At 53.3% G+C, this 23,047-nt stretch overlaps 2 protein-coding genes across 10 annotated transcripts in view; one reads left to right on the plus strand and one right to left on the minus strand.

Moving 5' to 3' along the window:
- The window catches only part of BRSK1 (BR serine/threonine kinase 1), a 30,810-nt gene extending 25,495 nt beyond the window's left edge, over nt 1–5,315 (plus strand). For both annotated transcript variants that reach the window (XM_021094996.2, XM_021094997.2), the window contains exons 18-19: nt 2,793–2,882; nt 4,637–5,315. In XM_021094996.2, the coding sequence (XP_020950655.1) occupies nt 2,793–2,882; nt 4,637–4,794 (248 nt within the window). In that variant the 3' untranslated portion in view covers nt 4,795–5,315. The remainder of the gene's footprint in view (nt 1–2,792; nt 2,883–4,636) is intronic.
- Nucleotides 4,990–12,367, minus strand: TMEM150B (transmembrane protein 150B). Of its 8 annotated transcripts, XM_021095000.2 has the most exons (8): nt 12,084–12,367; nt 11,835–11,965; nt 11,367–11,441; nt 10,909–10,968; nt 10,738–10,805; nt 10,439–10,566; nt 7,439–7,622; nt 4,990–5,612 (listed from the first exon to the last, which is right to left on the minus strand). In XM_021095000.2, the coding sequence occupies exons 3-8, from the start codon at nt 11,432–11,434 to the stop codon at nt 5,413–5,415; spliced, it is 708 nt and encodes a 235-aa protein (XP_020950659.1). In that variant the 5' UTR covers nt 11,435–11,441; nt 11,835–11,965; nt 12,084–12,367; the 3' UTR covers nt 4,990–5,412. The 8 variants fall into 8 exon arrangements, 7 of the variants coding, with proteins under 7 accessions (XP_020950659.1, XP_020950663.1, XP_020950660.1 ...); XM_021095004.2 differs by lacking the exon at nt 11,835–11,965 and having other exon boundaries at nt 7,439–7,544; XM_021095001.2 differs by lacking the exon at nt 11,835–11,965.
- Nucleotides 12,368–23,047: the final 10,680 nt, after the last annotated feature.

Consider the following 23,047-nt stretch of genomic DNA (forward strand, 5'->3'; position numbering starts at 1 on the left):
TCTGGATCGTCAGTGGATTTCCATCATTTAACTTAATGTAGCAAAACTCTGAAGTTTCAAGTTACCAAAATCTGGAGAGACTATCTTTTTTCTTTTTTCTTTTTTTAAATTAGAGTTGATGTACACTGCTATGTCAATTTCTGCAGTACAGCAAAGTGACCCCATCACACAGTTATGTGTATACGTTCCCTTTTATTTATTTATTCATTCATTCTTTTTTAATTTCCTTTCTTTTATTACTATTCTTCTTCTTCTTCTTTTTTTTTTTTTTTTTTTGTCTTTTGTCTTTTGTCTTTTGTCTTTTTAGGGCCACATCCGCAGCATATGGAGGTTCCCAGGCTAGGGGTCAAATCGGAGCTGTAGCCACCAGCCTACACCAGAGCCATAGCAACGCGGGATCCGAGCCACGTCTGCGACCTACACCACAGCTCACAGCAACACCGGATCCTTCACCCACTGAGCAAGGCCAGGGATCGAACCTGCAACCTCATGGTTCTTAGTCGGATTCGTTAAGCACTGCGCCACGACGGGAAATCCCAACGTCGTCTTAATCCATTCATCTGTTGGTGGACATTTAGGTTGTTTCCATGTCTTGGCAACTATGAATAGAGCTGTGATGAACATGCAGGTGCATGTGTCTTATTCAATGAACGCTTTTTGTCTGGATGTAAGCCCAAGAGTAGGATTGCTGGGTCATATGATAGTTCTGTTTTTAGTTTTCCAAGGGGCCTCCATACTGTTTTCCACAGTGGTTGTACCAGTTTACATTCCCACCAGCAGTGCAGGAGGGGTCCCTTTCCTCCACCCGCTCTCCAGCGGTGGTGATTTGTGGACTCGTTAATGAGGGCCATCCTGACAGAGGTGGGGGCATATACACACCTGATAGTCCCTTTCTCATACTATCTTCCATCATGTTCTATCCCAGGAGACTGGATATCCCTGTGCTATTCAGCAGGACCTCACTGCTAACCCATTCTAAATGTAGTAGTTTGCATAGTAGCCATGAGGAGGTGGGTTCCATCCTCGGCCTCACTTAGTGGGTTAAGGATCTGGCATTGCTGTTGAACTGTGGGGAAGGTTGCTGATGCGGCTTGGATCAGGCGTTGCCTGTGACTGTGGCATAAGCCCCAGCTGCAGCTCCGATTCAACCTCTGACATGGGAACTTCCATATGCTGCAGGTATGGCTGTGAAAAAAAAAGGGGGGGGGGAGATTTGGGAAGTAGTAAAATGATTGGTGAGCTTAGGGTTATTTCTGGAGCCACACTTCTGGTCCTGTAAAGACTAGATGTGGAGGAGTTCCCATCGTGGAGCAGTGGTTAACGAATCCGACTAGGAACCATGAGGTTGCGGGTTCGATCCCTGGCCTCACTCAGTGGGTTAAGGATCCAGTGTTGCCGAGAGCTGAGGTGGAGGTCACAGATGCCACTCGGATCCTGCATTGCTGTGGCTCTGGCGTAGGCTGACAGCTGCAGCTCCAATTGGACCCCTAGCCTGGGAACCTCCGTATGCTGTGGGCGCAGCCCTAAAAAAACAAACAACAAAAAAAGATTAGACGCGTAAAACAGGGACGGTTTATTTATTTATTCATTTTACTTATTTTTATTTTTCGGACAGTTTTTTGTTTGTTTGTTTTGCTTTTTAGGGCGGCTCCCGTGGCATGTGGAGGTTCCCAGGCTAGGGGTCAAGTCAGAGCTACAGTTGCCGGCCTACACCAGAGCCACAGCCAAGCCGGATCTGAGCCACATCTGTGACCTACACCACAGCTCACGGCAACGCCAGATCCTTAACCCACAGAGCGAGGCCAGGGATCAAACCTGCAACCTCATGGTTCCTAGTCAGATTCGTTTTCACTGCACCACGACGGAAACTCCTAGGCAGTTTTCTTTAATTCCGTGAGGAATTGGGTGGCCACCTCATGATACCAGAGGACAGACAGACTCATTCCCCTTCGCTGGAATGTTCTACTCCCCCCTCCTTTGGCTCAGGGGGGCCCAAATTCCTGTCAGGCTCTGAATTTCAGCTGTGGTCAGTTTGGTCAGACCAGCGGCCTCCCATCTTGGTAAGCTATTCATAAACTCATTTGTGGATCCTCCCGGGTTTAATAAAAAAAAAAAAAAAAAAATTTTTTTCTTTTTAAAGCTGCTCCTGCTGCATATCGAAGTTCCCGGGCAGGGGGTCGAATCCAACATCCTCTCAGATACTGTGTTGGGTTCTTCACCCACTGAGCCACAACGGGAACTCCAGAAATTGCTTCCATTATGGCCCTCAGTTCAGCATTCAATCTGCAGAGGCTTGTCTGCAGCCTCGTGTGGTCCCATTCTGAATGGTAACCTCTCAACGGTATCTTCAGAGTGAAAAGGCAGTTCAGACGGGGGCCCACTAGAGCAAGTACCCGAAGAACAAAGGACAGGAGTTCCCACCATGGCTCAGAGGTAATGAACCTGACTAGGATCCATGCAGACAAAGGTTCGAGCGCTGGCCCCACTCAGTGGGTTAAGGATCCGGCCTTGCTGTGAGCCATGGTGTAGGTCACAGACGAGGCTTGGATCTGGTGTTGCTGTGGCCGTGGTGTAGACCAGCAGCTATAACTCTGATTCAACCCCTAGCCTGGGAACCTCCATATGCCGCAGGTGCCGCCCTAAAAAGCCAAAAAGACAAAAGAAATAAACAGTAAAACCGAAAGGGGAGGCAGGAGGCCCAGACAGGCGGAGAAAGTGTGCAGGTTTGAATCCTCTTGGTACTCCCACGTGGCTTTTCTTTTCCTTCACCGGTCTGTCTCCCCGCCCCCCAGGCCCCAGCCGTCGGTTCAAGCGGGTTGTGGAGACCATCCAGGCCCAGCTGCTGAGCACTCACGACCAGCCGTCCGTGCAGGCCCTGGCAGGTGGGAGGCACCTTGGGGCCCCCGAGGGGCGGAGGGAGGCTCCCTGGTGGCCAAGGACGGCAGGGGTTTGTGTTCCGGGCAAGGCTGCGGCTGTGGGGCCGCAGGACTCGCCTGCTGTGTGGCCTTTAGGTCCTACCCGTGGTGCTGGGAGCAGGCTCGTAGAAAAGCTGGGGCCTGAGCTCCAAGGGAACCAGGCTTTCCTGAGTCCGAGAAAGCCTTGCCGGGGAGGGGACCACCAGGGGTCCCTAAGGGGGACGACCGGCCTCTGTGTCAGAGAAAGCAGGGCTTCCTGCTGCCAGAAGCCCCTGGGCTGGGCTCTGGAGGAGGGTGGCCCCATCCTGGTTTGCCCTGGACTGGGAGGGCCCTGCGATGCTAAAACTCGGGCCAGCTGGACACTGTCTCTGCAGACGCCCAGCTTTCAAGGACTCGGCCTCACCTCTTCCCTGTGCCCATGAGCCCTGGTCAACAGGAACAGGATTCCCTAGCAACCAGGGGACAATAAGGCCAAGGTCACAAACCACCACAAGCTCCGTGGTTCAAACGGCATCACTTTATTGTCACGCAGTCTTGGAAGTCAGAGGTCGCACAGTCTTGCTGGGGTAGCAGCAAGGTGCCCAGGGGGTGGGCCGCACGCCTTCCTGGAGGCTCAGGGTGGGGGTGGGGACAGCCTTCCAAGAGGCCCCTGAATTCCTCCCCTTAGGGCTCCCTCCCCCGTCCTCAGAGAGGGGGACACTGCATCTCCCTGACATCATTCTCTGGTCCTGTCTCCCTCTGACCTCAGTCGGGAAAGGTTCTTTTAAGACCTCAGAGGGATTATCCAAAATGATAAGGCGACATTCTCCCAGGCTCAAGGTATCAGGGCGGACATCCTTGGAGGGGGCATGGCTCAGGCTACCATGGTCCCCCCAGGACCGTGGTTGTCTCAGCTTGGGGGGAGAGGGGCTGCTAGTGGCATCTTGTAGGCGGTGGCCAGGATGCTGGAACAGTCCCACAGTGCAGAGGATGCCCCCATAGGCACCAGCAGGGCGAGGAAGGCCCCCTGCACGTCTCTAGACCCCGCTGCCAGGGAACACTGGTCTGGACAACCAGAGTTCCTAGAAGGGCAGCCCCTCCAAGGTGTAGGACCCCCAGACACCCCGGGCCCGAGCCACCTGCCTTCTCAGTGGGGTTGTGGGGGAGCCCCAGGTCTGCCCCAAAGACGGGGTGCTTTATTGGTTGCTATGGCAACAAGGCCCCCTGCATTCAGTGTCTTTTAACGGCTGGACCTCAGGTACTGCTCCGGGCCCTATAGAAACTGGTGGATGATCACTGGAAACCAGTCCTGCCGCCGCAGACCCCTCGTCTGGGGCAGTCAGGCCCCTTAGAAAGGTGCTCCCAGTCACACAGGCCCAGCTGGGGAAGCCCGGGACCCCCAGGCAACCTGCTGGGGGCTTCCCTGGGCCCCTAACAACCAGTGGAGAGTAAGGGGGGGCCCTTCATCCACGGTCTGGGGGTCACGAAGCTTATCTGCTGCCAAGACGAGCATTCTTCAGCAAACGGCACTGTAACCGGAGTCCGAGGACCCCCCTGAGCTGGGCTTGGCCCGATCCCCGAAGCCCTAGGCTGGGGCTCCCGGGACGAGTGCCCTGTCTTTCTGGGGAAGCCAGGTCTGGGCGCTGCATGTGCCACCCCTGGCAGCCGCCTCCCCTGTTGGGGCTTGTCCCTGGGGTTTGGCAGCCTTGGGGTCCCTGAGGCTAAACCCTTCCTCCCCACAGACGAGAAGAACGGCGCCCAGACCCGGCCTGCGGGTACCCCACCCCGAAGCCTGCAGCCCCCGCCCGGCCGCCCAGACCCAGAGCTGAGCAGCTCTCCCCGCCGAGGCCCCCCCAAGGACAAGAAGCTCCTGGCCACCAACGGGACCCCCCTGCCCTGACCCCAGGGGGCCGGGGAAGGAGGGGCGCCCCCTCCACCCCCCTTCCCTGCCCCCCAACTGTGAATCTGTAAATAGGGCCTAAGGAGTAGTAGGGAGGGGGAGACAAGGAACTGGCCTTGCCCTGCAAGGGTGGGGTCAGGGGGCCGTGCCCAAGGGGGTGGTTCTGGGGGGACTGGGGGTGGGGAGCTGTTTCTATTTTATTTATTGATTAATTTATTATTTTATTTATTGATCAGTCTCTCTGTGGGGGGTGGGGGGTGGGGGAGGGACGGGGGCTGGTTGGGGTGGCTTAGCAGATCCGGACGGACAGGGCCATCTGTCCTTGTGTCCCCAACTCCCCCCTTCCTGGGCCCCCCTCCCCTGGTCCTCTCCCTCCCCCCCCCACGACCTTCTGTACGGATTTGCTCTCCGGAAGGAATTCTGATTTCGCGTGATCCTGCCTGCGTCCGTGTCTCTGATTCCACCGGCGGCAAAAAAGAAAATTAATAATAATAATAATAAATATCCTCAATCAGGGATGATTGACTGGCCTTGGGCTCTCTTCCTGGTGGCCCTGATGGCAGGGCGTAACCGGAGGGCAGCAACAGGAGGTGAGAGGCTGCCCGGCTGTTGGGCGGGTCACAGTGAGACCTGCAGGGGCACAGGGGAGGCTGGCGGGGTGCTGAGGGGGCCCGAGCGTGGTCGCAGACGCAGGGTACACCCGTCCAGGCCGGAGAAGTCCACGGCGAAGAGGCCGAAGAGCACGAACAGCAGCATGGCCACAGTCCACTCCAAGGCGGCCGAGACGGAGCGCATCCGCCAGATGTGCAGCACGACCACTGTGCACAGGGTCAAGGGCACAGCACCGCATCGAGGACCGCGGCCCGGCCGGGGACAGGCCGAGACCGTCTCTGGGTCCCCTCTCATGACACCCTCCCCAGCAGGTCCTAGACGCGCACAGGGACGCCCTCCACCCCCGTCTCCGTCTCAGGCTGGTTCCCGAATGTTCTCCCTTGAACGTTCTCCCGTTTGTAGCGAGCATTCCCAATATCCCAGAACAAGGCTTTTACCTTGCTGTCGCCCGCAGGCTCTGCCATCTCCCCGCAGACCACCGTGCATCCACCTCCCAGAATGCAGGGTTTCCTAAGGATAGTCCCACCCCTCCCACCAGCCTCAGGCTATGCTCCTTCCCCACACCCGGGCCCCACAGGCCCCTCCTGCTCACTCCCCAGCAAACTCCACCTTCTCCCTTAAACAGCTTCCTCTTTCTGGATGCCTCACCTCCGTGACACCACCGTCCACGCCCGCACCCTGGGGGCTCACCCTCACCCACCCCACCCCCATCCCTGTGGCCGGCGGGTCACCCCAAGGCTTGTCCTGTCTCCCTGGCCCATCTCTTCCTGGCCTGGCATCTCTCTCTACTGGTGTGCCCAGGCCCTTCTCAGGCTTCGCGCAGTCCCAGCCCTTTACCACTCTTTTCTCTACTCCCTCACTTAGCACTGGAGATCCTCATCTCTGGCCCTGCCGGCAGCGTCGTCTCCTCACTGGGATGGACTTTCCCCCCTCCGCATGCACCTGCAGTGTCCCCCGCAACGTCCCAACCCAAAGGCAGCTGGTTCCGCAAGACCAGCTCAAAATGTGCCAGGTCTCAGACCCTTCCTTGCAGCCATCCAGCCCTTACTACGCTCAGCTGACCATCTCGTGGTCCTGTGCCCCCTTCCCACAGCCAAGAGACATTTGAGCCCCACAGAACAAAGACCCTGCAGCCAAAATTATCAGGGATGTGGAAAGGAGCTGCCTAGATCTCAGTGTCACCCGTGCTGCTGGAGAGGATACGTGCTGGTTCTGCAGCCGGACCTGCAGAAGGCTGAGCCTTCTGTCTGGGTGGTTTGGCTCACCCAGAGGTGTGCTGAGCAGATCATTGCTGTCTGGGGGTAAACGCTGGTTCTTGGAGGGTGAAAAAAATCTTAAACTGGATTGAAAGCAGGCTCCACCCAGTGGCGTGTTGCTAAACATATAACAACCCGCTCTGATTTGTAGCATCCGGCTCTGGTGACATTTGCCAGTTTCTTGGGAGAAACTTGTCCCGTCACCGCCATTTCAAGCTACTAACATGACGTCATGGGCACACAGACCCTGCAAGACCCTGTGCCAGCCGCCTGCAGCCCACTGCCAGCTCTGCCATGGAACTTCCTGCCGGTTCTTGGCCATGAGACACCCCACCTCCTGCTCTCTGTCCAAACCTCTGTCCCCAGTCTTAGCCAGTGTGACACCCAGCATTCCCAAAGGGACTGCGGTCTTTGGTTTACCGTTCTCTCTCCATTCACTGGTTGCTCATGAGGCGCCAATCTTAGACCCGTCACATGTGTCATCTTCATGCCTGACATTCTGTGTACTCCTACCCATGTTTGATCCATGAGGACACTGAGTCACCAAGAAGTTCAGAAACCAGCGACGTTTCACCCAGCTAGTCCATGGAGGTGGCGGGATTCCAACCCAGGCAGCATGACCCCCCAGGGTAGGCATGCTGACGACTCGGCTGTAATCCCTCACAGAGAGCAAGTCTGGGAAAGGAAGGGGCCCCCACAATAGCACCTAGAAGACCCACCCCAATGAAGATCTGCCCCCAGCCCCTGCCCCCTGCCCCCTGCCCCAGGAAGGATACTGGCCACAGTGAGGATGGTGCAGATGCTGCAGAGGCCCAGGCGGAGCGGCCTGATCCAGGGAGCCCCAGGCCGGGGCACGCTCTTCATCCGCCAGAGGAAGAGGAGCTGCAGCCAGAAGTAGAGGGTGCCCACAAAGAAGGCAAAAAAGGCCCCTGTCAGGTGCATGGCCCGCAGGTTCTTTTCCTAGGAGGAGGAGGGAGCAGACGTGAAGACGGGTGGGAGGGCCATGGCCACGAAGCCTGCAGGGAGAGGCTGGGAAAACACCAGGGACTGGGATTCACAACGGCCATACTGGAATTCCTGTCATGGCGCAACAGAAACGAACCTGACAAGCATCCATGAGGACACAGTTTCAATCCCTGGCCTCGATCCGTGGGTTAAGGATCCGGCGTTGCCATGAGCTGCGGTGTGGGTCACAGACGCAGCTTGGATCTGGCGATGCTGTGGCTGTGGTGTAGGCTGGCAGCTGCAGCTCCGATTCAACCCCTAGCCTGGGAACCTCCATATGCTGTGTGTGCAGCCCTAAAAAGCAAAAAAAAAACAAAAAAAAAACAAACCCACAAACAAACAAAAAACAACTGCCGTACCTGACAACTGGCTTATTGATTGGGTATATTGGCTGCTGCTGGCTTCCTGGGGCCACGAATTTAAATCTGCTTTTCACTGCCATATTCACTGGTTGGCCTCCCTCCCTACAACAGTGCCTGGCACATATTTGAGCCTCATACCTGCTAGCGAAATAATCCTTCATTCTCAACCTGGGTGGGAGAGAGCAGATTATAGCCACGAAGGGGGTAAAAACTGGTTCTTGGAGGGTCAAAAGAATCTTAACTATTACAATGATTTGCGGCTTACAGATACAGCATGTATTATATTTAAAGTTTTATTTTATTTTATTTTATATTGCTTTTTAGGACCTCACCTGTGGCATATGGAAGTTCCCAGGCTAGGGGTCAAATTGGAGCTGCAGCTGCCAGCTACACCACAGCAACACCAGATCTCAGCTGTATCTGCAACCTACACAGCAGCTCACAGTCACTCAGGATCCTTAACCACTGAGCGGGGCCAAGGATCAAACCTGCATCCTCATGGATACTAGTCAGGTTCATTTCTGCTGAGCCACAGTGGGAACTCCTAAAATTTTTAAATATTAAAAATTTCCTGGGGCACCCGTGCGAACATGGCACTGCTAGCGGCTTGGAGTTTGCAGGCTGCGGTCTCCAACCTATGGCTCCCTCTGCACCCACAGCACCGGGCCTTGGGGGTTGTGGGCGGGCACTGTCCAGTTGCTGCACACTGGCCCTGCTCTGCTCTTGGTGCGAAAATTCACAGACACACATGAATGGATAACAACAGAAAATGGCATTGGAACAGGGGGAATCAGCAATGTTGCACAGGAAGCTTTGGGAGATGTTGTTTACTGCAGTCTGCCTGAAGTGGAGGCAAAATTGAACAAACGAGGAGTTTGGTGCTTTGGAAAGTGTGAAAGCTGCTAGTGAACTCTATTCTCTATCAGGAGAAGTAACTGAAATTAATGACACTCTAGCAGAAACTCCAGGACTTGGCGTTTCCGTCGTGGCTCAGTGGTTAACAAATCCGACTAGGAACCATGAGGTGGCAGGTTTGATCCCTGGCCTTGCTCAGTGGGTTAAGGATCCAGCATTGCCATGAGCTGTGGTGTAGGTCGCAGACGTGGCTCGGATCCCGAGTTGCTGTGGCTCTGGCGTAGGCTGGTGGCTACGGCTCCGATTAAAAGAAACTACCAGGACATCTTGGTATGAAGATGGTTGGCTGATCAAGATGACACTCAGTAACCCTTTAGAACTGGATGAACTAATGAGTGAAGAAGCATAGGACAAATACACAAAATCTATTGAGGAGTGAAAGGGGGCCCCTAAATAAACTAGTTTGAAACTTCATCTAGCATAGTTGTCTTAAATTAGTGATGGATAGATTTTTTTTTTTTTTTTTTTGTCTTTTTGCCATTTTTCTTGGGCTGCTCCAGGGACATATGGAGGTTCCCAGGCTAGGGGTCGAATCGGAGCTGTAGCCGCCGGCCTATGCCAGAGCCACAGCAACATGGGATCCAAGCCACGTCTGCGACCTACGCAACAGCTTATAGCAACGCCGGATCCTTTACCCACTGAGCAAGGCCAGGGATCGAGCCTGCAACCTCATGGTTCCTAGTCGGATTCGTTAACCACTGAGCCACCACGGGAACTCCAGTGATGGATAGATTTTTAAAAAGCAGCTTTTAGCAAGAGAAACTACTTACACAACAACGTTACCAGAAAAAAATACCCCTTAACTTCCTAATGACTTCAGATAAACACTATGCATCTTTTGCACAGCCTTCTATGCTTTGTAGGCGAGGCTTCAGTTGGAATATTCAGAATTCTTCAAAAAAAAAAAATATATATATATATAAAGGAGTTCCCATCGTGGCGCAGTGGTTAACGAATCCGACTAGGAACCATGAGGTTGCAGGTTCGGTCCCTGCACTTGCTCAGTGGGTTAACGATCTGGTGTTGCCGCAGCTGTGGCATAGGCTGGGTTTGAGTCCATCCCTGGCCGGGGAACACCCATAAGCCCCCAATGAAACCGGAAAAAAAAAAAAGAAAAAACAAACAAATAAATAAGTAAAATAACCTGCACAAGGTAAGGCATAGCACCTCCTACGGAGTGAACACTCCATTGATACGGCAAACACGACTAAGTGAACTCAGAAATTCCATCATTAGAGAGGAAGGGACAATAAATTACCCCAATCTCCTAGGGCTCAACGAACCGATTACAAAGACGCGCCCAAACGGCCCCAGTTCAGACAGACGAACTCAATCCCTCTGCGGACAGGAGAGCCACAAGAGAAACACAAGTCCCAGGAGGCCTTGCGAGGTCCAGTCCCTCCCGAAACAGGGAGCCTGCGCCCCGGGGCATGCTGGGAGTTGTAGTCCCAGGCTCTGGCTGGCCAGTACCCGGGCTGACCTGCTCCGTCTCACCTGGAAATTGCCCACTATGGAGGTGCCCAGCGCAGAGAGGAGCCCCGTCCACAGGATCAGCCGGTTAGGCCACTTTCCGACCCCCCAGTCCCGAAGCTGGTGGTAACGGAGAATGCAGATCCAGGTGGCTGGGAGGAGAAAGAAGAGCCCGGACTACTGGGTAGGGGGTGGGGGGGTGGAAGGGACTTGGGGTCCAGGGGTGGAAACCCAACTCCTGGATTTGGGGGAGGAAGACGCTGGGGGCCGAGGCCCTGTCGGGTGGGGCTAACATCAAACAGAGGGTGCGAGGGAATATTTACCCAAAGCAGCTCCTAAGTTGAGCACCTGGCTGAAGATGCAGCTCTGAGGGGGCTGATTTCCACATATACTGGGGGAAATAAAGGGTCCTCCTGTAGTTTCTCGGAGCCAGGGCTCCTCCGTCCCTCCTCTGGACACCCCCCACCCCCGCTTCCCACAAGCACTCTAAGTACCTGATGTAGGGGAATCCTTGCGTGAGGTTCACGGACTTGTTGGCCACAGCCACCGAAAAGCTGAGGTCAGTGAGACATCAAAGTGAGTAGAGGGCTTTCGAGGACTTTTCGCTCCGACAGGCGCAGAAACCCAGGCTTCGAGTTCCCTTATCTTGAGATCCAGGAGACCAGGCTCCCAGACCGGGAGTATAGCCCCCAGCCCCTCCTTCCCCAGACCCAGGGGTCCAGTCCCCAGCCCCCCCTCCCTCAGACCCAGGGTCCAGCCCCTCCTCCCTCAGACCCAGGGTCCAGCCCCCAGCCCCTCCTCCCTCAAACCTAGGGGTCCAGCCCTCAGCCCCTCCTCCCTCAGACCCGGGGGTCCAGGCCCCAGCCCCTCCTCCCTCAGATCCGGGGGTCCAGGCCCCCCTAGCTGCGCCTCCCCCAGGTGCAGGCATCCATCTTGCCTCTAACACACTCACACGGTCCACAGGCCACCAATAGCCCAGATGGCCAGGAGGACAGGAAGCAGGGAGAGGTAGCCCCACATGCCTCGTCTGCAGGGGACAGAGAGGGGCAGGGACTGAGGCCGCCGCTGTCTCTCTCTCCTCTCTCCCTTTCTGTCCCTTTCTCCTCTTCCCTCCCCCCTCCCCACTTCCTCTCTCAGGTGAGGAGCCAGCCCTGAGGGTCCCGGTGTGTCCAGTCGTGCTCCCCACCCCTGGGGCCCCCACTGGCTCTCTGGCAGAAGTCGTGTCAGGCATCAAACGGAGGGTGCGAGGGAATATTTACCCAAAGCAGCTCCCAAGTCGTGCTCTCTGCTCCGGGCAATTTCTCTATCTTTTGCGCAGTCTTTCCGTCCTGATCTCCCCTTTTCTCCTAGCTGTCCTCCCTGCACCCAGCGTCGGAGTCCCTCCCAGCCCCTCCCCTCCACTGCCAGCCTCTGGGCTCACCTGTCCCGGGGCTCCCTCTGGCTCTCTCAGGCCTGGGACTGGGGGCTGTGTGAGAGGTTTGGGAATAGGGCTGGGCTGTGGGTAGGGTGTCAGTGTTTCAGCAGAGCCAGAGCCAGGGATCGATCGAATGCCTGCTGGACACGGTCAGGTCATGGACACGTCAGGTCGTGCGTGTGACCTCTGCTTTCTCAGGGACCTCACCCCCAAACTGCCACTTCCGGTCTCAGAACCAAGCAGGCAGCACCTTACCTTCCAGGGGCCCCCAGCTGCTTCCTTCCTCCAGCTTGAGAGTGTCACCGTTCAAAGTCCCAACCAGTCCAGTCCTCCTTGGGATTGGGACGCAGATACAGCAGCCTTCAGCTCCTCTCCTCCCCCTCTCCCGTGGGGACCCAGAAGTCCAGGCCTCCGGTCCGTTCCAGAACACATGCAGTTGTTTCCAGCTCTGAGGTCCAACCTCCCAGCTCTCGCCTCCTTGGGGCCCGAGAATCCAGACCTGCAGGTGCGGCCCTTCTGGGTGCAGTTTCTGTCCTGACGCAGCTGGGTGTGGGACCCTGGTGACCCCGCCTCCTGCCCCCTCTGGCCTTCCGCCTCCCTGCCGCCCCATCACGCTGGAGTTCCCCACAGGGAGGGCCTGCATTAGAAGGATGCTGGCTCCATCAGAAACTCCCCTCTCCCCGCCCCCCTCCAGGGAAGTGACTGCTTCCTCTGCCCTTCTGTCTCCCACAGAACCACCCTCCATGGCCTGACTTCCTCCGATCTTGGTGCTCAAGTGTTCCCGGCCCCCTCCTGCTCTCTCAGGACCCAGGAGTCCTGGCCCTAGCCCCTGCTCCCTCAAGACTCAGAATTTCCAGCCATGTCCTCCCTCAGCGCTCCCCCACACACCTCTTTTTTTGAAATGGAAATAACATTTATGTAACCTAAAATTAACCATTTTAGGAGTTCCCAATGTGGCACAGTGGGTTAAGGATCTGGTGATGCTGCAGCAGCTCAGGTTCGGTTCTCAGCCCAGTGCTGTGGGTTAAGGATCCAGCAATGCTGCTGCTGTTCATTGACTGCAGCGATTAGGGCTCAGCTACTGCTCAGATTCAATCCCCGGCCCAGGAACTTCCGTATGCCTTGGACACAGCCAAAAAAAAAAAAAAAAAGATGTTGTAATGAAGGCAGCCCAGAGCATGGGTTTTCCCAGAAGAGAAAGTGGCTCACTAGCAGTGGTGACCAGTGTGGGTTTGGTTGTGGGGAATGTTTAGGAGAATCTCACAAGCTGCCCTTCGAGGATGCAAGCACTGCGGGAAGCCTTTCTCAATGGAGTCAAAGTGGTTCCTGAAACCTGGCCCTGGGGCATCAAGCGCCTCTGTCATGTCGACTAAAATAAAATTGCACAATGCAAAAGCCGTGAGTTTCAGTTTTATTGCGGCCTTGCTGAGGGCTACGGTCCAGGAGACAGCCTCTCAGAGAGCCCCAGGGACCTGCTCCCACATCAGCACAGGTGTGATGTCTCCATTAGTGACTTTAGTGCTTTTCTAAGTAGGAGCAGATGCAAGAATTGGGCTCATAAAATCTCAACAGGAACAACAGGAACTCCCCAGTCGGCCTGATTTCTAAACTCTGCATAGGGTCACGCCCACGATAGAAACCCATTTCCCTTGTTCAGAAGTCCAAGTAAGCAAGAAAACACTGCAAATAATCATCAGGGCTGGGATCCGGCGTTGCTGTGACCTGTGGTGAAGGTTGCAGACGTGGCTCGGATCCCGCGTTACTGTGGCTCTGGCGTAGGCTGGTGGCTACAGCTCCGATTCGACCCCTAGCCTGGGAATCTCCATATGCCGAGGGAGCAGCCCAAGAAAATGGCAAAAAGACCAAAAAAAAAAAAAAAAAAAAAAAAAATCGTCAGGGCTGGGTCCGGTACCTTGGGATGGCTGTGTATGTCTGATGTCCATCTTCTCTCCTGGTGTGGATGTAATTTCTCCCCTGTTTGAACATCATTTTTAGGCGAGTTGAGGTCAGCAGTCTGCTGTGTAGACAAGTTCAGTGCAGAGGTCATTTCAAGTGGGAAATGAGAATCCAAGAGTCAGGTCCCTTCAGTTTCCCTGCCCATGAGCTAGTTAAGAGTAACTGATAAGGGATCATCCATCTAGATTGGGCGGGGTCCTTTCAGTAATGTCTTTGTGTGTGTGTGTGTGTGTGTGTGTGTGTGTGTGTGTGTGTGTGTGTGTGTCTTTTTGCCTTTTTTAGGGCCACTCTCGAGGCATGTGGAGGTTCCCAGGCTAGGGGTCAAATCGGAGCTGTAGCCTCTGGCCTACGCCAGAGCCACAGCAACGCGGGATCCAAGCCGCATCTGCGACCTACACCATAGCTCACGGCAATGCCGGATCCTTAACTCACTGAGCGAGGCCGGGGATCGAACCCGCAACCTCATGGTTCCTAGTCGGATTCGTTAACCACTGCGCCACGACGGGAACACCTTCAATGACGTCTTTTTCACTATGCACAATCCCCTGATCACAGGGTAGGGAGTATCATATCTTCACCCCAAAACAGATACTGTGTTAAGGTTTAGAAATGAACTTAGAATGTCCTTCTATTAGGAGTTCCCATTGTAGCTCAGAGGAAACGAACCTGACTAGTATCCATGAGGATGCAGGTTCAACCCCTGACCTTGCTCAGTGGGTTAAGGATCCAGCTTTGCAGCAAGCTGTAGTGTAGGTCACAGACACGGCTCGGATCTGGTGTGGGCTGTGGCTGTGGTGTAGGCCGGCAGCTGTAGCTCCAATTCGACCCCTAACCTGGGAACTTCTATATGACAGAGGTGTGCCCTAAAAAGAGAAAAATAAATAAATAAATAAAACTTAGTCGTGAATCATTCTTTTCTCCTTTTTTTTTTTTTTTTTATTCCCCTCAATCTCAGGAAGATAAGCTAAATGAGATAAGACTTCCTGGGCACCTGGAGAGAAATATAAGTTCCCCCTAGAAGGACTAGTTCCCTTAGGGTCAGAATTCCGAAAAGATGTGTCATCAATCTGGTTTTCTCGAACTTAACTGTGTCTGAAATAAAAGAGCTCCATCTTGGCTATTTTTAGGGCGAGATTTCCTTTCATTCCCAGTTAAGTACATACTTTCGTGGGTCCATAAACCTCGCGGGGTGTTAATTGTAAGATGGAGCAGAACCCCGAGGGGCTCCTGGCACAAAACCAATTTTTTTTTTTTTTTTTTTTTTTTTTTTTTGCTTTTTAGGGCCGCACCCGAGGCATAAGGAGACTGACTCCCAGGCTAGGGGTGGAATCGGAGCTGTAGCTGCCGGCCTACACCACAGCCACAGCAACTCAGGATCCAAGCCATGTCTGCCGACCTACACCACAGCTCATGGCAACGCTGGATCCCTAACCCATGGATCGAGGCCAGGGATCGAACCCCCATCCTCATGGATCCTAGTCGGGTTCGTTAATCACTGAGCCACGAAGGAAACTCCCAACAGCCTTTCTGTGTCCCCCATTTCTAGTCTGTAGAAAACAGGCCTCCTTCAGCCTCTGCAATCTTCCCTGTGTTCCAGGCAGGTCCAAACAGTTGCTCATCAGGGGAGGCAGAGACCGTGGAGGAGCAGTCAGGAAACAACAGTGCAGCCTTGGGGCAGGGTCCTCAAGGGATACACACAGCGACAGGTTGGAGTTCTTCTGCCAAACTGAAACCCCCAACAAATGGAAGATGTAAGCTGCCTGACGAAGCCTTCTTCCTTCTGGCAAGAGGAAGAACCACCAGAACCAGTCCGCAAAATACCAGCTTGGAAGAAGAATGCGAGCTTGCCCCACCCTGATCCTTATCCATGGCCCAATTTTGACTCCAAGCCTAGAAGACCACTTTCCGTTCTCTCCCAACGGAGGCACAGTCTTCAGGGCGTTTGCTTCCTGGGGCCTTCTTTGCCCTAAAAAGCAATACAGTCTTCTCTCTTTTTTTTCCTCCTCACTCAAAACTCTGTCTCTGAGTTTCCATTCAGCACCCGTGGACAGAGGCTATATTTCAGCAACCGTTGGAGGCTGGCTTTCTTTTTTTTGTCTTTTTTTTTTTTTTTTTTTTTTTTTTTTTTTTGTCTTTTTAGGGCTGCACCTGTGGCATAGGGATGCTCCCAGGCTATGGGGTGCATCAGAGCTCAGCTCCAGCCTACAGCACAGCCACAGGAACGCGCCATCTGAGCTGTGTCTGCAACCTACACTGCTGTAAACGGCAACGCTGGATCCTGAACCCACTGAGTGAGACCAGGGATTGAACCTGCATCCTCACGAATACTGGTCGGGACTCTGAGGCTGGCTTTCGGACACCCCTCATTTGGGGATGATGTTATGCCAGCCTCCCTCGCAATCTCTCGGTCCAGATCTCCCACGGTCTTTCAATTGAGCAAATCCCAGGGTCTCTCCACCAGACTCTCCCAGTTTCTTCCAGCTGGGGAGCCAGGTTACCTGCTAGGCAGCACCCCGGAAAATCCAGGATCACCAGCCAATAATCAGGAGATCCAGGAGTTCTCTTGAGCCATGTCAAGTTCAAGATCTGGTGCTGTCCCTGCAGTGGCTCGGGTGGCACCTTTGGCGAGGGTTCCATCCCTGGCCTGGGAATTTCCGCATGCCCAGAACGGAGGAGAAACTCATTCAAATTCATCTGGATGCACCCAGGAGGCAGGAGGGGCCCTGCTGGCACCAAGGCTCCAGCTCCTGGCAGAGTTCAGGTGAAGGAGAGAAGTCTGCGCTGGGTCCCTTGCTGTCACCAAAACTGTCCACCGAAGTGAAAACACAACATGAGAGCTGCGAGTTTGTTTCACTTGTGGGCTCCCTGAGGACTGCAGCCCAGGAGACAGCTTCTCGGAGCCCTGAGGACCTGCTCCCACATCAGCACATGTGTGATTCTGGAGAAGGGGTTTGTGCAACCAAGCCCACATCTCCCTAGAAGGCTGCTGCTAGTCACAAGGCACCGATGTCTCCGTTAATCATGGGAGTGCTTTTCTAAGTAGGAGAAGATGCAAGAATTGGGTTCATAAAATCGTCTCCTCAAAATACCTAGCGACCCGAAGGCCTGTACTGCCAGGTTTCCCAGTGCACAGAGTGCCTCGCTCCCAGTCTCTGCCTGAGCTCCTCTCAGGATGTGTTCAAGGCCAGTGGCGACAGTGGCTAAGGATGCAGGCCCCGTAGAGCCAGCTGCAGAGCCATGTCCCTTAGTGGGCCATCTGCTGGGTTCTAGAGGGTGGGACCCACTAGGAGAAACGAGCCAGCACCCAAAGCTCCCAGATGCCGTAAAGAGCTTGGATGTTATCCTGAGAGTCCTGGGGAGCTATGGAAGGTTCTGAGAGAAACGAACACTGCTGGTGCTGTTAGATGACCATGGATTGAAACTGCCCACCTTGGCCATGAAAAGGAACAGCTGCTGCCCTGAAGACTTGGGAGGGGCCAATAGGAGGGAAGAGACAACCAACCTCCCAGGATCCTTGGGGTGGGAATCCATCTTGGCTGAGAGATGCCTCCAGGAAGGACCCTGAGCCAGAGCAGGTATGGGCTGAGCAAGAGGATAGGCCAGGGACGATCTGGACACTAAGCCTGTTCCTGTAAAATCAGAGACTTTGAGCCACGTGTCAGAGCCATTCTGCCGGGCTCCCTCACCCTGTGCTCTCCACCTGGGGGGGACCCCTTCCCAATGAAATCTTTTTTTTTTTTTTTTGCCATTTCTAGGGCCACTCCCACGGCATGTGGAGCTTTCCAGGCTAGGGGTCCATTTGGAGCTGTAGCCGCCCGCCTACACCAGAGCCACAGCAATGCCAGATCCACGCCACGTCTGCGACCTACACCACAGCTCACGGCAACGCCGGATTCTTCACCCACTGAGCAAGGCCAGGGATTGAACCTGCAACCTCATGGTTCCTAGTCGGATTCGTTACCACTGAGCCACGACGGGAACTCCTGCATTGTCATTTTGCTCTGGGACCCACACATCATGATGTAGCTGGTCCTGGGGCTGTGATGCAATAGAGCAGAGTCAGTCACGGGGTGGCCAAGGTGGTGGGCTCTTCCTGGCAGGGCGGACGGGGAAGATCTCCTTGAGGAAACGCCATTGCAGCAAAGACCTGGAGCAGGGGAGAGCATGAACCCTCCAGCCACCAGTGGGCAGAGCTCTCCTGGCAGAGAGCTCCGCAGGGAGAGCCCTGGAGACACTTGGGACGTTTGGCTTCTAGCAGGGAAGCTGGTGGGACTTGAACAGAGGGCGCCACGGAGAGAATGGTCCGTGATACAATCAGAGGAATAACGGGGGTCATTGTAAGGACATCGGATTTTAATCTCGGTGGGTATCCATTGCCTATAATTTAGGACAACAATAAACATTTATCAGATCACATGGTTTCTGCGGGTCAGGAATTCAGGCGCGGCTTGGCCGGGTGGTTCTGGTTTGGGGTTTCTCTTGAGGTTGCTGTCAAGCAGCTTGGATGCAGGCGTAACCCTCAGCAGAGACTGGAGGGCCGTTTCCAGGGTGGTTTCCTCCCATGACTGTTAGGCTGTTAGCAAGAGGCTTCAGTTCCTCACCGATGGCTGGCCTGACGCCTCAGGGCCACAGCCCTGGCACACGGATTTCTCCCAGACGGCCGCAGAGACCTCTGAGTTCCCCCAGAGGAGCGAGTGATCCTGGAGAGAATGCGGTCTTTGATAACCTGGCCATGGACTTGCCATCATATCTGCGACACCCCATTGGTTACACAGCTCTGCCGTCATCTGCGGGGAAGAAGTGACACAGGGGGTGAATCCAGAGGCCACTGAAGAGTGAAAGTCACTTTGGGGGCTGGCTGCCAGCGTATGAGTCCACTGCAGAATACGGAGCATGGGAGTTCCCGCTGCGGCTCAGCGGTTAATGAATCTGATCAGCATCCATGAGGACTTGGGTTCCATCCCTGGCCTTGCTCAGTGGGTTAAGGATCCGGCATTGCTGTGAGCTGTGGGGTTTGTGGTGTAGGTCGCAGACTCGGCTGGGATCCTGAGTTGCTGTGACTGTGGCTGTAGGCCAGCAACTATAGCTCCGACCCGATCCCTGGCCTGGGAACCTCCATAGGCCCCGGGGTGTGGCCCTAAAAAGCAAAAAAAAAAAAAAAAAAGAAGAAGAAGAAGAATACTGAGCATGTGATGATGTCACAGGAAAAATAGACAGACGTGTGTGTACATGTCCATATGTGTAGGTATATACATCTCGATTTAGGAATATGTATATAAATTAATACATGGCTTGTAAGACATTTTATTCTCTTACACATTTTCATTTGTACTTCTTATTATTTATTCTATATATACATTTTGCGATTACACAAGTAATTCATGAAAAGAGAGAGACAATGCCTCATCCCCTGTTTCTTTCATTTCTAGCTTTCCTGAGTTAAGACTGACAAAAATGGTGGGAGGGCCTGTCATGGCTCAGCAGGTTAAGAACCTGACTAGTATCTACAAGGACTTGGGTTCGATCCCTGGCCCCTCTCAGTGGGTTAAGGATCCTGTGCTGCTGTGGCTGTGGTGTAGGCCCGCAGCTGCAACTCTGATTTGACTCCCTAGCGTGGGAATTTCCATAGGCTGTGGATGTGGCCTTTAAAAAAAAAAAAAATTGTGAAAAAAAAATTGTGTTGTATTAGGGAGTTCCCTTGGGGCACAGCAGGCTGAGGATCCAGTGTTGTCACTGCAGTGACTCAGGTTGCTGCTGTGGTGCACTTTTGATCCCTGGCCCAGGAGCTTCTGCATGCTGCGGTTACAGCCAAAGAAAAAAAAATGCGTATACTTAAGGTGACAACACGCTGATAGACATACGCATGCGCCGTGAATGATCACCACCAAGCTAATTAGCATATCCATCGTCTCACACAGTGACCCTCTTTGTGTGTGTGGTGGGAACCCTTGTCATCTACCCTCTTGGCAAATTTCAAATGTACGATGTATTATTATTAACTGCAATCACCATGCTGTACATTAGACTCCCAGAACTTCATTTAGTTTATTGATTTATTTCTTTTTTTATGGCTGTACACACGGCATATAGAAGTTCCCAGGGCAGGGGTCGAATCAGCAATGGAGCTGCCAGCCACAGCCACGCTGGATACAGGCCGAATGGGCGATCTGCGCCACAGCCTGTGGCAATGCCGGGTGCTTAACCCACTGAGCAAGGCCGGGGATTGAACTTGCATCCTCATGCATCCTAGACTGGCTCTTAACTCGCTGAGCCTCGAGTAATGAGTTAGGAATTCCCAGCCCCTTCCCCGCCCATCCCCAGCTCTGGTCCCCACCATTCCACTCTTTGTTTCTAGGATTTTGCCTGTGTTTTGGATTCCACATTTAAGTGAGGTCATGCGGTATTTATATTTCTGTGTCTGTCTCATCTCACTTAGCAGGATGTCTTCCCGGTTCATCCATGTTGTTGCAAATGACCGGCTTTCCTCTTCCTTCATAGATGAGGACTATCGCATGGCATGCATATGCCACATTGTCCCTCTCCATCCATTCACCTGTCCATGGACATTTAGGTTGTGTCCATGTCTTGTTTTTTGTGAATCATGCTGCAAAAAACTTGGAAGTGCAGATACCTCTTTGTGGTAGTGACTTAATTTGCTTTCGGTATAGATCCAGGAGTGGGACTGCTGGAACATATGATAATACTATTTCTAAGTTTTTGAGGAAAATCCATACCGGTTTTCATACCAGGTACACCAGTTCACATTCCCACCAACAGTGCATACAGTTCCCTTTTCTCCACGTCCTTCCCCCATCATTTATATAGATATACCTATTTCCCTTTTTTTTTTTTTTTTTCTGCACATGCCTGTGGCATGCAGAAGTTACTGGGCTAGGGATCAAACCTGTGCCACAGCAGTGATCAGAGCTACAGCAGTGACAACGCTGCATCCTTAACCCACCGAGCAAGGCCAGGGATGGAACCTGGGTCTTCATGGATGCTAGTCAGATTCCTTTCAGCTGAGCCACTGCAGGAACTCCTTCCAAGTTTCCTCTTATGAAGCCATTTATTGGTCAAGAACCTGCAGGATTCTATGTGGGCTGTGAAGCCCCAGGGTTGAGAGTACGGCTTCTGTAGTCTGATGGCCAGTAACACCCCCTCTGTAAGCCTCACTCTGCGCTTCTGTAAAACGAGGATAAAAAGAGCCTCTTTCTCACAGTTCTATGTGCAAAGTAACTGGTATCCTAAGAGCTCAGTTAACTGTTAGGTACTGCAGTTTTTCCATCTTGTAATTCAACGAATCTACAGTTGACCATTTCAGTTTTTCCTATTTTTCTGCTTTTCAACAAGGCGGAAACTTTTTTTTGATTTAAAAATGACTAATTTTTAAATTTTTTAAATTTATTTTTCTTTATTTGGCTGGGCCGAGGCGTGTGGAAGTTCCGGTGTCAGAGATCGAACTGGTTCCACAGCAGGGACCCAAGCCGTGGCAGTGACAACGCAGGATCCCCAACCCGCTGTGTGGCACGAGGGAAATCCACGAACATCTTTAAATATAAATATTTTAACACTTGTCCAGTTATTTCTCTAGAATAAACCCCTGGAAGTGGCATTGATGAGTCAAAATTTTATTTGCATTTCGAAATATTTTTGAAACGTCGAAAAAGAACAGTGAATATACAGAACTCACGGCTTCCACCTCAGGCTTAACAAAACAAATTACACATAGATCCGAGGAGCTTCCCTGATTGCATGCCTTCCCCTCCGCCCCTAGGGGTCGCTACTAGGGCTATCCGCAGCCCTTGCTCCTGCCCCGGTCGCTTAGCTGTACCCATGCACTTTTGCGCGGAATTACACGTGTCACACGCAAACCCTGCTTTATGCGTTTTAAAACTTCCTGCATTCGACTACATAAGACTTCTGCAACTAGCAGCATGCTTTGGGGTCGTCCAGGTTGATATATGGAGTGCTAGTTCAACCACTTTCACGGCTGTATGGTGCTTCCCTGTGAAACTATGCCAGGATCCATTTATTCATGCCCTATGTGATGGACATTTAAGCCGTCTCTAGTTTTTCACCGTTACAAACATCACTCTTGCAAGCATTAGTGTGCTTATATTTTTGTTCACATTTTTTAGTTTCTCTAGGATGTACACCCGCTGATAGATGGGCTGCACTTTCAACGTTCAGATATACTGGTACATAGAACTTTCCCGAAGAGCCGAGCTTTTTATAGGGTCCTTTCAGCTTGCTGGCTCCCCTGCTCTGGGTGAGGCTTCTTCTCTCCTCCGGAGCTGTAGCCATCCTTATGGGAGGGGGTGTCTGGGTTAGGGGTGTCTCAGTTCCAGGAGTCGTCCCAGTTGCAGAAGGAATAGTAAGAACAGAGGGTGGGAGCCTGGACGAACGGATGAAGGACACTTAGGAGAGTGTTAAGTTGGACGCTTCAAAGAGGGACCAGTGTGGTTCTTGTTTTATAGATGTGAGCCTGAGGCCCAGAGAGGGCAAACCATTTCTCCAACGTCACACAGCGAAGGGACGCAGAAACCAGCGTCATACATTGATTGACTCCAGGACAAATACACGAAGTACCTACTCTGCGCCCCACATTGTTCCAAACGCACAGGATATATGGCAGTCAGCAAAACAAAGACCTTCTGATCCAACTGTGGAACTTATTATTCCGGGCTTAATTATGATGCATTGCTAATTATGTTTGCCTCTAGGGTTGCTGCAGGGGGGTGATTCCAATTAGGGGAGGGGGGTGCCCCATGGGAGCGCCCCACGAGCCAGGGCTTCCTCCAAAACCCCCACCTCTCCATCGCCCTCTTTCTGACCTGTTCACTCACAGAGTGTTAATGTGGATACTCAAAATTAAACAGGGTATTTGGGGTCCAAAAGGGAGGAAGAGAGATTGAAGAGTCCTTTGTATCCGGCAGGGCTGTCAATAAAGTTTTGTCGCCTTGGCAACCAGGGTCCTCTCCCGGCGTGGCGACGGAGGTGCGCGCGCATTCACCCCCCCTCCCGCCTGCCCCTGCTTTCTCCCTCCGGTGGCGAAAGGCTTCACCAGAGAAAGAGAATAGGCAGGTCGCGACTCTAAGGTGACGGGCGGAGACCTGAACCAATGGAAGGACGAGTCGTTCCAAGGCCGGCCAATCACACGCGGGCTCTGAAGCCGGCGGAACCCGCCCTCTTTCCCCTAGGACCCGAATAACCCGACCCAAACCGGAGTTTTGCCGGGAGGGACGGCGCTTTTGCCCAATGAG

Source organism: Sus scrofa, chromosome 6, assembly GCF_054392235.1.
Source record: "Sus scrofa isolate SSC_HxYL_T2T_F1_AM1 chromosome 6, Sscrofa_HxYL_maternal_Yorkshire_Landrace_v2.0, whole genome shotgun sequence".
Taxonomy (NCBI): domain Eukaryota; kingdom Metazoa; phylum Chordata; class Mammalia; order Artiodactyla; family Suidae; genus Sus; species Sus scrofa.